The sequence below is a fragment of the Silurus aristotelis genome (assembly GCF_946808225.1).
Source record: "Silurus aristotelis genome assembly, chromosome: 27".
NCBI lineage: Eukaryota > Metazoa > Chordata > Actinopteri > Siluriformes > Siluridae > Silurus > Silurus aristotelis.
The window spans coordinates 17,639,389-17,652,790 of NC_139600.1; the positions used below are offsets into that span (position 1 = coordinate 17,639,389).

Genomic DNA, 13,402 nt, shown 5'->3' on the forward strand with positions numbered 1-13,402 from the left:
GTTTGCCACCTAATGTCATATGCATAACACCATCTTGAAAGTTATTTCCAAGGTTTTAAAAAGAATATTTAAGAACACTGCTTAGAGACGCTTGAGCTCATCACATCCTCCAGACTCTTCATAAACATTGGCTGGCTAAGTGTTGACCGGATATCTTACAGATTCTTTTAAGATCTCACCAAATATGTCAATAGACCCTAATTTATTATAAATATTCCTTTAATATTTGCATGCTACACATGCAAAATTTAAAATTTCAATTGTTTACCACAACTGTCCAGTGGTGCTGGTCCCTCACAATGCCAGTGAGGTACCTGTACATTGTGGGATCAACCTGAAATTCCAAAAACAGGACAGAACTATGTTCTGAATTTGATGTTGCATAACCTGGACAAACATTTCATTTCAATTTTTATCCATTCCAAATGATTGTCATTTCGAATGAGTCGATTTGGAATGCTTGTTCTTTTGACTCTGCATTAAAACGCCTCACAAGAAGATGTGTGTTCATTAATAACCTTAAACAAGGAAGCAAAACAGTGTGGGATTAGCAGTTCAATTACATTTTAAAACACTATAAAGATCTTAAATCACTTTCAAGCTCATTATTTGGAGCAGTTTTATTAATGTCTGCAAAAAAATTTTTTTCTTATATATTCCAATTCTGGAGAGCAACACAGACATTTTTCCCACCCATGCATCTTAAACAGCTGTATTGATGGATTTCATAAGAAAATAGTAAATGTGAGAAAACATGATTTTTAGCTTTCATGAGTTTAGAGCTTTACTTTGTTCTAATACTGATGAGATGCTGCTGTACTGCTTTTGCTCTGATGGTGGTTGATTAACAAGTATCAAAAGAGAAGAAAGATTTAATTATATAAATGTATTAAATTCAATGATGTCATTACCTATTTGTCAAGCTCCACAGACATCCCTGGCCAGTAAAATCTTACACAGAAGCTCCAGCATTTCAACCTGCATTTAGACGGATGTTCTATAACCACTAGTTCAACGGTAAAAGACCTGGGAGTTATTTTACACAACAACTTGTCTTTTAATAATCACATCAACCAAGTTATAAAAACAGCTTCTTCCACCTTAGAAATATTTCTAAGCTAAGAAACATGTTGTTTATATCTGATGCAGAGAAGCTCGTCCATGCGTTCATGACCTTCAGACTGGACTACTGTAATGCTCCAGCTACAGTCACGTCCCACCTCATTAAGATTGTGGACCTTTAAAGAAATATATGCCGACCCCTCAAACCATTCCGAACCATCTAAAGACGTACCAGTGCCAATTGGATCCCACTTCATGTGGAGTTTAGACACTTAGGAGGTCCAGTGTCTAAACTCCACATGAAGTGTTTAAAGGCTCTGGCATGGAGAAGCTGGTGTTGGATCTGTGATGATCTCAGATTCAGCTATTTTATGAGTTGCTCAGTAGCTCCTAGTTTCATAACCATAATGACTGATGATCTTTCTACAGTCTTTTACAGTCATAATCACACACTCCAGTGCTCATGTTAGTTCTCACTCTCCAGTGTTCTGTAGTGTTTAAAGACTATAATCACACTCTTGATGTCACCCACATGAGGATGAGGTTCTGCTTTTGAGTCTGGTTACTCTCAAGGTTTCTTCCTCATAACATCTAAGGGAGTTTTTCCTTCACCACAGTCTCCATGGTCCTCATCAGGGATAAACACACACCATTCACCTTCACTGTTAAATTCTGTAAAGCTGCTTTGAGATGATGTGGGTTGTGAAAAGTGCAATAGAAATAAACTTCACTTTGTTTTTTCTGTACACAGTGTGCACCAATGCTGTGAGCATGAAACTCTAGTAACATTTATTTGCCTCCTCATGACATTCACATTCATGACATGACATTCTACCAATGGTGGGCGGTCAGGGCCAGTAAAGCTTCTCTACTGGTCTAAACACTATCAGAAGCACTGATCTACATTTATAACCTCAATTCTAATATTTGTTCCATGAAATTGTATAAATTTCTTCCATCAGTTTCTTCTCTTCATGTCGTAGTGTTTCTCTCGGCTGCACTGCTTCAGTACGTGGATGTGGATGTAGATTTTTTTGTACAATCAGATTTCAGCCTCTATGTGCTGCCATGTGAATCTAATCTGCTCAGAACCTTCAGAATCAGTACTGCTGGACTTTTACCATCAAGAATATTACCAACAGCTCTGTTTCTTTATCCAATCAGATTTCAGATTCTCCTCACAGAGCAGATCACTGGATCAGAATAGCATCAGCACTGTTCCGTCCTCTGATTGGTTGTTCAGAGGGAAACCGTTACAGCCGAGTTCAACTGGTAAAACACGTGTGTAGCTCTGCACACGTTCATACATCTGAGTTAGACTTTTTTTACACCTACAGAGGAAGAGAAATTAATTTGGTCTCAGACACTTAAAAATACATTGTGAAGAAAAGCGAGACATGGTGAGGAGGTCACCAACCCTGAAGCTCGCTAGCGTGTCTCAGCCCGGGAAAGGGTTTGTTCTCCACTTCCAGACCAGTGAATACGAATTATTTACTTTTTAATGTTTTTGTCATGTTATTAGACAAATATTGATTGTAAAATGCTCCAGATGTTGTAGGTGCACAGTTGTGGTTGTAGTGTAGAGGTTTGGAGTCTTAACTGGGTTTGTTGCTTTAGTAAAATGGTTTTTACCTCCATATGTGAAATGTCTCTCTGTAATTTGTAACATTTGTATATAGAGCTGCATTGTAGCTATATTATAGTTAAAAATTTTTGCATATTACATTGAAAAACCTTTGAGACTATCAGTCAATTTTCTAGCCATTAATATTCAATTAATATTCCACAAATTATTCATTTTACAGAATCACAATCATATTTAATATATATTTAATACTAGGCCATTTACTTTCCTGCCATCTACAGGAAACATGACGGAACTGTCCGCATGCACACGAAGTTGGGAAGACTTTAGCCAGGGGAGTCGGAATTGGGCACAACACAGGCAAAAAACAAGACAAACAAAACTGCTGTCAAAGTCTGGGAAAAAGCGAGTCTGAAAAAAAGATCCGAAAACGAAAGTAAAGTATTCCTGAGGGAAAAAGGGCTGGAAGGTCTCAAACAAACACTGAGCAGAAGAGACAATCTGGCAAGGGTTTAAAGGAGCCAGTGGAAGCCGCGCCGATAGTGAAAAGTGTGCGCGCTGTCGACTGACAGTTTGTCTTCCCTCATCACATCCATAAACCTCCTCCTTGATCTTCCTCTTTTCCTCCTTCCTGGTGTCTTCTTCCTCAGCATTCTCCTACTGATATATTCCATGTCCCTCCTCTGCACATGTCCAAAGCATCTCAATCTCACCTCCCTCACCTTGTCTTCAAAACGTCCTGTCCCTCTAATAAACTCATTTCTAATCCTGTCCATCGTCGTCACTCCTAATGAACATCTCAACATCTTCAGCTCTGCTACCTCCAGCTCCACCTGGAAACTATTGTGTAAACTGCTTGTTTGTAACAGTCACACTGGATCTGTTCTGTTGAAACTTGCGAGCATCAGGTTGCTAAATCAGTTCACTCGCGACATCGTGATGATTTGATTAAACTGCTGCGAACAAACACCAAATCTAAAAGCAGCAAATAACAAGCAGCATTAAATGAGCACATTTTTACTCACTGTTGTGGTTTTCAGCGAATGATTATGCTTTTGTACACCAATGTATATTTTTTCATTTAAAAAAAAAAATCAAGACTGTTAGATTACTGCATTTCTCCGTTTCATTCTCTTTTTATAGCTTTTGTCTACTACAACAGTAACTGCAACTTTACTACATTTCAAATGCTTATTTTGACATTTAAAAGCTGCCCTCCAACACACAAGGGAGGAAATGTCCTGGACCTGGTTTTCACCCGCCCTAACCCAGCTACAGACATGACTCCACTCCACTTCCAATCATCACCTGGTTTCCTTTTTAATCACTCTTCCTATTCTACCTAAAAATAATTTACATGTCTCTCTTCTCCGTCCTAACCTTCACTCCATCTCTCCCTCCTCTGTAACTTCCTGTACTCTTTCATCTCTTCCTGACCCTGACTCCTTTTCCTCTCTACCCCTTGGATGTTGCTACAGACTCCTCCTCTTATCTCTTTCCTCAACCATGGACCTCCTTTGCCCCTTGACTACAAATCCCAAGAAGACTTCTTGTCCCACACCGTGGCTGTCAGAAGTTTTGCGCAGCAATCGACAAGAACGCAGATCAGCAGAGAGGAAGTGGAAAAAATCACAACTCGATGTAGACCTCGCATCTTACCGCGCACTCCTGACCACATTTTCTTCGGATGTGACTTCTGGTAAAACTGCCTTCTACAAGGAAAAGCTCGAGGCCTCTGCACAAGATCCTCGTAAGCTCCACAACATCTTCTCTTCACTACTCAAGCCCCCTGCCACACCTGCTTTGCCTCCTTCTATGATAAAAAGATTAAGAAAATCTGCCAGACCTTTACTTCCTCTCCAACAATGACTACACAACACAGCTAGCAATCCACTACTTCTCTGTCAAGCTTCTCAACCTTAACAGAAGATGAGATACTGCAAGTCATCCAATCTTGCAATCCCACCACCTGTCCTCTGCATCCAATCCCTCTAACTATGCTTCAGACCATCACACAAGATCTCCTGCCCTTCATCTCCACAATCATCAACGGGTCATTAACATTTGGCTATGTACCAACTACCTTAAAGAAAAGGGTCATTCCCATCTTGAAGAAACCTGCTCTGGACTTATCAGACATCAACAACTATAGACCGGTATCACTTTTCTCCTTTCTTTCAAAATCTCTGGAACGCACTGTTTTTAACCAACTGTCTATCTCTCACAGAACAACCTCCATGATCCGAACCAGTCTGGGTTCAAAGCGGCACATTCCAGAGACGCCCTTTTGGCTGTTTCTGAGAAACTGCATGCTACTCGGTCAGCCAAGCTGTCATCTGTACTTATCTTCCTGGACCTTTCAGCAGCATTTGACACAGTCAACCACAAGAGCCTCGGTATCTGTGGAACAGCATGGGAATGGTTTGCTTCCTACCTGGAAGGTTGCTCATACCAGGTAAGATGGAGGGGATCCACATCTGCCCATGCAGACTCACCACTAGTGTCCCACAAGGCTCGATACTTGGTCCCCTCCTTTTCTCCCTCTATACCATTGGTGAAGTCACATGTGGCTCTTTCCTGTCGATTTTTTCTCTACAACATCCGAAGGATTCAACCATTTCTGTCCACACAGGCTGCCCAGGTGCTTGTTCAGTCTCTTGTGATTTTAAGGCTGAACTACTGCAGCCCTCTGCTGGCAGGTCTTCCCCTGAACACTATTCGTCCAATGCAAATTATCCAAAACACAGCTGCATGACTTGTGTTTAATCTGCCCAAGTTCTCCCACACCACCCCACTGCTGCTCCTCCACTGGCTTCCAGTAGCTGCACGTATCGTATTCAAAACACTGATGCTTGCCTACAAGGTCAAAAATGGACCAGCGCCATCTTACCTCAGTGACCTCATCACACCTCGCACTGCATCACGCTGTCTGAGATCCTCCAGCACTGCTCCACTGGTAACACCTTCTTTTAGAATGAGAGGTAAGTACACTTCAAGGCTCTTCCTTGTTCTGGCATCGAGGTGGTGGAATGAACTTCCCCTAGATGTCTGAACAGCGAAGTCCCTGATGAATCTTCAAGCGATGGGTGAAGAACTTCATCTTACTCAAACACTTAAATTTGCTCTTTCCATGTTTACTCTGTAGAATTCAAGAATTATATTTATATTAAGTTCGTAATCTGGTGTAACAATGTAGATTTATTCATTGCTGGAGACTCAAAGCACTTTTGTACAGCGCTCTGGATAAGGGCTTCTGCTAAATGCCGCAAATGTAAATGTAAATGTATTCTCAATGTTTGTATATTTAATATAGGCATATATCATTTAATTATTATTCAAATATGTTTATCTTCACATCTAAAACAAAATATCTGCATATTTTTTTAAAGAAAAATTGTCAAAACAATGTATTATATTTTATATTGATCTTTTAAGTATGAGTGTGTCAGGGCAGTGACCAAGCGTAGGAAGCGAAAGTAACTCAATCATAGTTTATTGAGGTTCAGAACACAAACAAGACTTGAGAAGAGTTACGAACCGTATAGGATCACACAGGGGGTGTGATCCTTAGGATCGGCACCAACAGGGAATGCTGGTGGTCAGGAATCTAGTTGATCAATGTTGTCATCAAATAGAACCGACAGCGAGTGAGGCGGAACCGGGACCTTTTAAAGGGAGGAACAGGTGCTGCCGATTAAAGCAGTAAGAGCCTCCGAGGGAGGCGTGGCAGGTGGATCCCTGACAAAATGTCAACTTTCCATCTGCAATCATCATTAAACACAATGCAAATGTTGATTTCACAAATTTCTTCACCTTGCATACTCAAATGCTGTTTGTTTGTTTTTTAAAGAAAGAAACAAACCAGCATGAGTGAATTTGTTCAAAGGAGAAATCCCTCATAAAGTCTTCAGCAAGCAGCTACTATAAGCTTTAAATGTTTAAATTTAAGGTTTATAAAGCATTTTTTCAGTACACTTAAACATATATACCCTCAATTAAGGTTTTTCTCTAGTTATAATAAGCAAAACATCTAGTCGAAAAACATTAATCGAAAAATATTCATCCAATTAATTGATTATTTATATAATCTTTTCTTGCAGCCCGAATATATATATATATATATCCTCCATTGGTGTTTACCATCATAATGATGGTGTATTATATATATATATATATATATATATATATATATATATATATATATATATATATATAATATAAATTCTTATTTCTAATCAAATATGTAACTTTTATTTATGTTCCTGTTTATATAATTAGATTACTGACTCGCGTTAAAATGACTTCCAAAATGGTTTAAAAGTTATTAATAAACCGCTCGATGTTCAGCCAATCAGGTAACAGACACTGTGATTGACAGCTGAGTGTCTAATTAGCGCAGTCCTGCATGTTCAGGCGCACGAGCCCGCAGCTTTCTCACACGGAGAGCGCATGGATCTCTGACAGAATCTCACCGGAACGCGCGCGCCTGCGTGAGTTACTTCTTCTCGTTCTTTTTCTTCTTCTTCTTCTTCTTCTTCTTCTTATTATTATTATTATTAGTATTAGTATGATGATGATGATGATGATTAAGATTAATTCTGCAGTATGTTTTATTTGCTGTTTGAATGAACGTTTATGCGATGTGTGTGTGTGTGTGTGTGTGTGTGTGTGCGTCTGAAAAACTGTATTTGTATGTGCGTCTGTTTATTGTGTGTGTGTGTGTGTGTGTGTGTGTGTGTGTGTGTGTGTGTGTGTGTGTGTGCGTCTGAAAAACTGTATTTGTATGTGCGTCTGTTTATTGTGTGTGTGTGTGTGTGTGTGTGTGTGTGTGTGTTTAAAGTGTGTGATTGTAACGGTATAACACACACTTCCTGGCAGTGTCCTGTCAGATGGACGTCTCTTGTCGCGTTCCTGAACAGAAGAAGCTGAGCCCTGATGACCCCTCTTCAACCCCCCTGAACCCCCTGACTTCTCCCACACCCCCTAAACACTCCTCCCATTTACCAGCTCCCACGACCACGCCCCCTCTTAGGCAGATGCGCCGGGGGCGGGGCTTTGCTACAGCGGTAAAGCAGGTGATTCAGGAAGAGAGGAAGAAGAAAGAGGAGGAACAGGAAAGGGTGGAGCAGGAAGGTGGGATGTTGCGTGCACACACACACACACACACACACACATAATCAGTCACACAATCGCATAACTGTTCATCACTCTGTGTGTGTGTGTGTGTGTGTGTGTGTGTGTGTGTGTGTGTGTGTGTGTGTGTGTGTGTGTTCTAGAAGATGGACCTGAAGAAGATCTGAGCTTTGAGGAGCTTCTAGAAAAAGCTAAAGCGGGAGATCCTAAAGCCCAAAGCAGGGTGAGTTGTGTGCGTGTGTGTGCGTGTGTGTGTGTGTGTGTGTGTGTGCGCGCGCGCTTGCAGGAGTTATATTAAGACACACATCTCATCTTCCACAGAGCTAAATATAGACGCATACTGACAGGCGGATTGAATATTTACACACATACATAGCATGGTTTTTAGCATACAAAAATCACACACACACACACACACACACACACACACACACACACACACACACACACACACACACACACACACACACACACACACACACAGCTACTGTATAGCACTTTAAATTTTAGTTCTGTGATTTAAGAATTTTATGTTTTGGGTTGTGGGAATAGTGTATTGCAGTTGTTGTTGTTGTTTTGTGTGTGTGTGTGTGTGTGTGTGTGTGTGTGTGTGTGTGTGTAGTTGGGTAAATACTATCTAAAGTTAGGGGCAGACTCTGATGCGGATGTAAATAACGAGGCAGCTGTTGAGTGGCTGGTGAGAGCAGCAAAACAGGGACGGAGAGATGCAGCAAAACTACTACAACATTGCTGGATCCAAAAAAAGGGTAAAACAACACACACTATTTTATTCTCGTCTTTGAGCGCTTTTTAGCGCTAGTTAAAAGCACTTGATCCCTTCTCGTCATGCAGCATGTGAATGACCTCTGACCCCTGACCCCACAGGGCTCACGCCACAGAACGAAGCGGAAGTGCGCTCTCTGTCGACGGAGAGTAAATTCGAGCAGGCAGTTCGGCGAGCAGCGATGGTGATGTTCTGGAAATTAAATCCAGACAGGAAGGAGAAAATGGACACGAGGGAAATATTACACAACGCCAGTCAGGTGAACAGAGAAGCAGGTAAAAACCACAGGAGAAGCGGGGGACGTCCACCAGCCCTGCACTGTGTGTGTGTGTCTGTGTGTGTGTTGTGAGTATGGAGTGAATGTGTTGTAGGTGTACACACATCACCTCACACAACACACACATCACACATTCACATCATACTCACAACACACACATTATAACCGCAACATGTGTTGTGTGTAATGTTTGTGTGTTGGCAAATATAATTTCAGTTGTGTTTTTGGTTACTGTGATCTAAAGGTGGTGTCTGTGGTGGAAATTCAGACGTCCAGACGCAGAGAAAGATTTTAAAGACAATAGTGGCCACTGATTGTAAGTGTGTTGGTGTGTTTTGTGTATGTGCGTGTCGTGTGCATGTGTGTGTGTTGTACTGTTTTTCTTTGTTGATTAGACAATTATAATTGTAAACATTGTGTCGGTAGTATATTTGTGTGTGTGCTTGTGCTTTTGTGTGTGTGTGTGTGTGTGTGTGTGTGTGTGTGTGTGTGTGTTTTGCAGCACATAGTCGGTATGTGGATGTAGAAGGATTTGTGGAGATGACAAAAAAATACACAGAGAACATCAGACACACACCACAGAGTGAAGAGTTGACGCAGGACACAGGGGGAAAAGGAGGGTGGGACTGGAGTGATTTAACACTGGACAAGGCAAGTACACACATAGAAACTTACTCACACACACACACACACACACACACACAGACACGCACACTAACAAACACTTACTCACATATACAGTATACCCTCTCACACACACACACAGACTCACTGACGCACATACACACGCTCGCACACTCATCAAACATTCACATATCCACATACCCGCACACACTCACACACACATACACACACACAAACACTCACACACGGTACACACAATCACACCATACACACTACACACACTTATTATACACAAACATTATACACACACATGGCCGGAAGTCTACAATTATTTGACAGATTGTGATATAACCATCTGTTGTGGTGTAATCATTTTTATTAATGGTGTGTGTGTCTGTGTGTGTGTGTTTGTGTGTGCATGTGTATGTAAGACCTCAAAGAAGGGGGTGTGTCCTGTTTCTAAAAGGAGGGTGTGGCCTGGCAGTCAGATAATGCTGAAAACAAAGCACAGCATGAAGAGAGCCATGAACATACAATCTTATTTCTTGGTAAAAACAGAGTCATAAAAAAATCACTTTTCATAAAATCCTACTGTTTTATTATCAAGAGGAAACTATTGAATGTGTGTGTGTTTGTGTGTGTGTGTGTGTGTGTGGAGTAGGGTCTGCAGTATCCTCTCCACCTCATCCTGGATGTAAAGGAGCACTTGGTGGACTGGGCGTCTCGTGCAGGTGTTCAGTGGCTGAGCACCATCATACCGACACAACATGTTAATGCACTCGTCTTCTTCTTCATCATCTCAAACCTGAGTGTAGATCTGTTCTTCTTCTTCATCCCTCTCCTTACATTCTACCTGGCTTTCATCTCCATGGCAATCTGCACTCTGCGAGTGTTTCGTAGCAGTAAATGCTGGCAGAACTTTAGTGCTTTAGCAGCTCTCCTGCAGCGTTTTGAACCTGAGCTGGACGTTGAGTCTCAATTTGGCTGGAAGCAGCTGGAACAGCACCTTTACTTCCTGGTTTCTGTGTGTTTTGTGATCTTCAGTTTTCCACTTGCTGATAAACGCTGGATTCCTTGTTCAGAGCTCTGCACGGTGGCCATGTTCTTCACAGCTCTAAGTTATGCCTCTCTGACTCCTGCAGCGGCGTCGTACACACGCAGAGCATTCATCATTGAGGTGGCCTCCTCCCTTTGTGCCCTAATGACTCGTCTTCCTGAGGAATTTAAGACCCTGCGACTTTTAGGCCAAACATTTGCAGCGGTTCCAGTGGGAGATCTGGTGGTGGTTACGGTCAGCCTACCGTGCCTGCTTTATCTCTACCTTTTCTACCTGTTCTTTAGGTGAGCCACCTTCTCTTCTCTCAGTTTTCTGCAGGGCATCAATTATGCAGATCAATAGCTTATAGTGTGCAGAATCTCTCAGGTCGATGTTCATTTAATAGGAATAACTTGCTAAATGTTAACACCTGCCTATATGTTTCTCCTCAGCATGGCCCGGATGCATGGATTCAGAGGGACGTATTGCTTCCTGGTTCCATACCTAGTGTGTTTTATGTGGTTGGAATTTGCAGTGATTCTCCTGCAGAACGCCACGCTGATTGGACTGATTCGCACTTGTGTTGCGTACTTCCTGTTTCTGTTTGCTCTGCCTGTACTGGCACTGGGACTAGCGGCTATGCTAATGATCCAGATGATAAAGTGGTTTCTGGAACTGGAGCTAACAAAAATGTTGGTTACTTTGGCTGTGTGTGTGGTTCCTGTCACACTCCGTCTGTGGACCCGCTTCAGTCTATCGATTCTAAGCGTGCTGCGCTCCATCACACACCGCGGCCCAGTCAAACTCATCCTGTTGTGTTTGTGCTGTGTCTTTTTGGTGTGTGTTGGTTATGTGTACAGTACAGAGGGGCTGAAGGTGTATAACTCCACACTGACATGGGAACAGTATGACACAGTGTGTGGCCCCCCAGCATGGAAACAGCATGGAATTACACAAACTGAGATCCTCTGCAGTCATCTGGAGGGACACAGGGTAACATGGAGTGGAAGGTTTCAAGGTGTTCGAGTGGCTGAGACAGAGAACGGAGCTCAGTCTCTCATCAACTTGCTGCCTGTGTTTATGGGTGATTGGCTACGCTGCCTGTATGGAGATGAATATCCGTCCTGTGAGGGGAGAAATGTTAGCAATTCATTGCAGGAACAAATGAGTGCAAATGCATCCGTTCTCTTTCAGCAGCAAGAGGAAGAGGAACTCTGCCGCATCAAACCTGTGGCTAAACACCACTGCCACGTTAAACGATTTGATAAGTACCGCTTTGAAGTAACTGTGCGCAATCCAGTGGCAGGAGCTGAAATTCAAGATGGTGACATCATCCTTCTCGCCAGCCATGAGTTTAAGCAGGTATTGTTGAACCTAGATCAAGGCAGCATGGTGGAGTTTAGCACAAAGTTGGAAGGGAAACTGGGATCCAAACTACCAAGACTGGAGCTGAAAGCAATTCACTGTCTGAACTGTAGATCATCTCTACTGCCCGAAGGACGACAAGTCAAAATCGAACGCAACTGGAGGAAAAATGTGCAGGCGGCCATCAAATTTGCCTTTGACTTTTTCTTCTCTCCGTTGCTGACGACCAGGATCAAGGTTTGAGGAAGAGAAGTGTAGAAATGAGTAAATATTCTTTGGATGAATAATGAATAGTGTTTCAATGCTGATAGAGAAAAGCAGAGGAAGGTTTATTGTTAATTTGCTTCTTTGATGCTGAAGTTTGCTGTGAAAAACATAAAGGTAATATCAGTACTCGAAAATGTGTGTACAGTTTATAATCGCTGAGAATGATTTAACATGTACAATGTGGTGATCTAGAAGCTTCTGGTGTAAGTCTGGCTTTTTCAGCAGCAAAACTGAAACAGAATAAACATAAAAGCTGAAAATGTTTTTCTTAAATTCTTTAAAAACACAAACTGATGTTCTGCAGTAATGAATTTGCTTTTGTTATCAAACCAAAAGGAACAGTTAGGGATCTGGTTTATTTTTATAAATGTGAAAAAAATATTTGTGTGTGTGTATGGCACTGCATAAGTTGATTGTGTGTGTGTGTGTGTTAATTAAAAGTCCACTTGAAAAAATATTAAGCAACAACTACAGACCGCTATCACTTCTCTCCTTTCTTTCTAAATCTCCGGAACGCACTGTTTTTAACCAACTGTCTGTCTATCTCCCACAGAACAACCTCCATGATCCAAAGCAGTCTGGGTTTAAAGCGGCACATTCCACAGAGACGGCCCTTTTGGCTGTTTATGAGAAACTGCATGCTGCTCGGTCAGCCAAGCTGTTATCTGTACTTATCTTCCTGGACCTTTCAGCAGCATTTGACACAGTCAACCACAAGACACTTTTGTCAACCCTCAAGAGCCTTGGTATCTACGGAACAGCATGGGAATGGTTTGCTTTCTACCTGGAAGGTCGCTCATACCAGGTAACATGGAGGGGATCCACATCTGCCCCTTGCAGACTCACCACTGGTGTCCCACAAGGCTCTGTACTTGGTCCCCTCCTTTTCTCCCTCTATACCCACTTCATTGGTGTAGTCATATCCTCACATGGGTTTTCTTATCACTGCTATGCAGATGACACTCAACTCATCTTTTCTTTCCCTCCATCATATACCACAGCTTCCGCTCGGATCTCAGCATGCTTGTCAGACATATCTTCATGGGTGAGTGCTCACCAACTAAAACTCAACCCCAGCAAAACAGAACTGCTGGTCATCCCAGGTGATTCATCTCCAGGTCAAGATCTTCGAATAACACTTCATGACTCTCTGCTCTCCCCTTCAGCCACTGCTCGTAACCTTGGGGTAACTATGGACAATAAACTGTCTTTTTTGCCACATGTCGCAAATGTTGCTTGTTCTTGTCGATTTCTTCTCTATAACATCCG

General features: G+C 42.0%; 1 protein-coding gene across 1 annotated transcript; it reads left to right on the forward strand.

The window, feature by feature from the left end:
- The first annotated feature begins 6,992 nt into the window (after positions 1–6,992).
- Positions 6,993–12,393, forward strand: wfs1a (Wolfram syndrome 1a (wolframin)). The gene is made up of 10 exons (XM_083532438.1): positions 6,993–7,137; positions 7,526–7,780; positions 7,924–8,003; positions 8,403–8,547; positions 8,666–8,839; positions 9,086–9,157; positions 9,344–9,492; positions 9,897–10,013; positions 10,127–10,806; positions 10,954–12,393. Exons 1-10 carry the CDS (start codon positions 7,053–7,055, stop codon positions 12,107–12,109), a joined length of 2,913 nt encoding a protein of 970 aa, XP_083388564.1. The 5' UTR covers positions 6,993–7,052; the 3' UTR covers positions 12,110–12,393.
- Positions 12,394–13,402: the final 1,009 nt, after the last annotated feature.

What these genes read in the sequence shown, in the direction of transcription:
- wfs1a (XM_083532438.1), top strand. Translation starts at nt 7,053, where the DNA reads ATGTTCAGGCGCACGAGCCCGCAGCTTTCTCACACGGAGAGCGCATGG. An exon ending in ACCGGAACGCGCGCGCCTGC is followed by an intron (nt 7,138 to 7,525) that starts GTGAGTTACTTC and finishes ACTTCCTGGCAG; the next exon opens with TGTCCTGTCAGATGGACGTC. An exon ending in ACATACAATCTTATTTCTTG is followed by an intron (nt 10,014 to 10,126) that starts GTAAAAACAGAG and finishes TGTGTGGAGTAG; the next exon opens with GGTCTGCAGTATCCTCTCCA.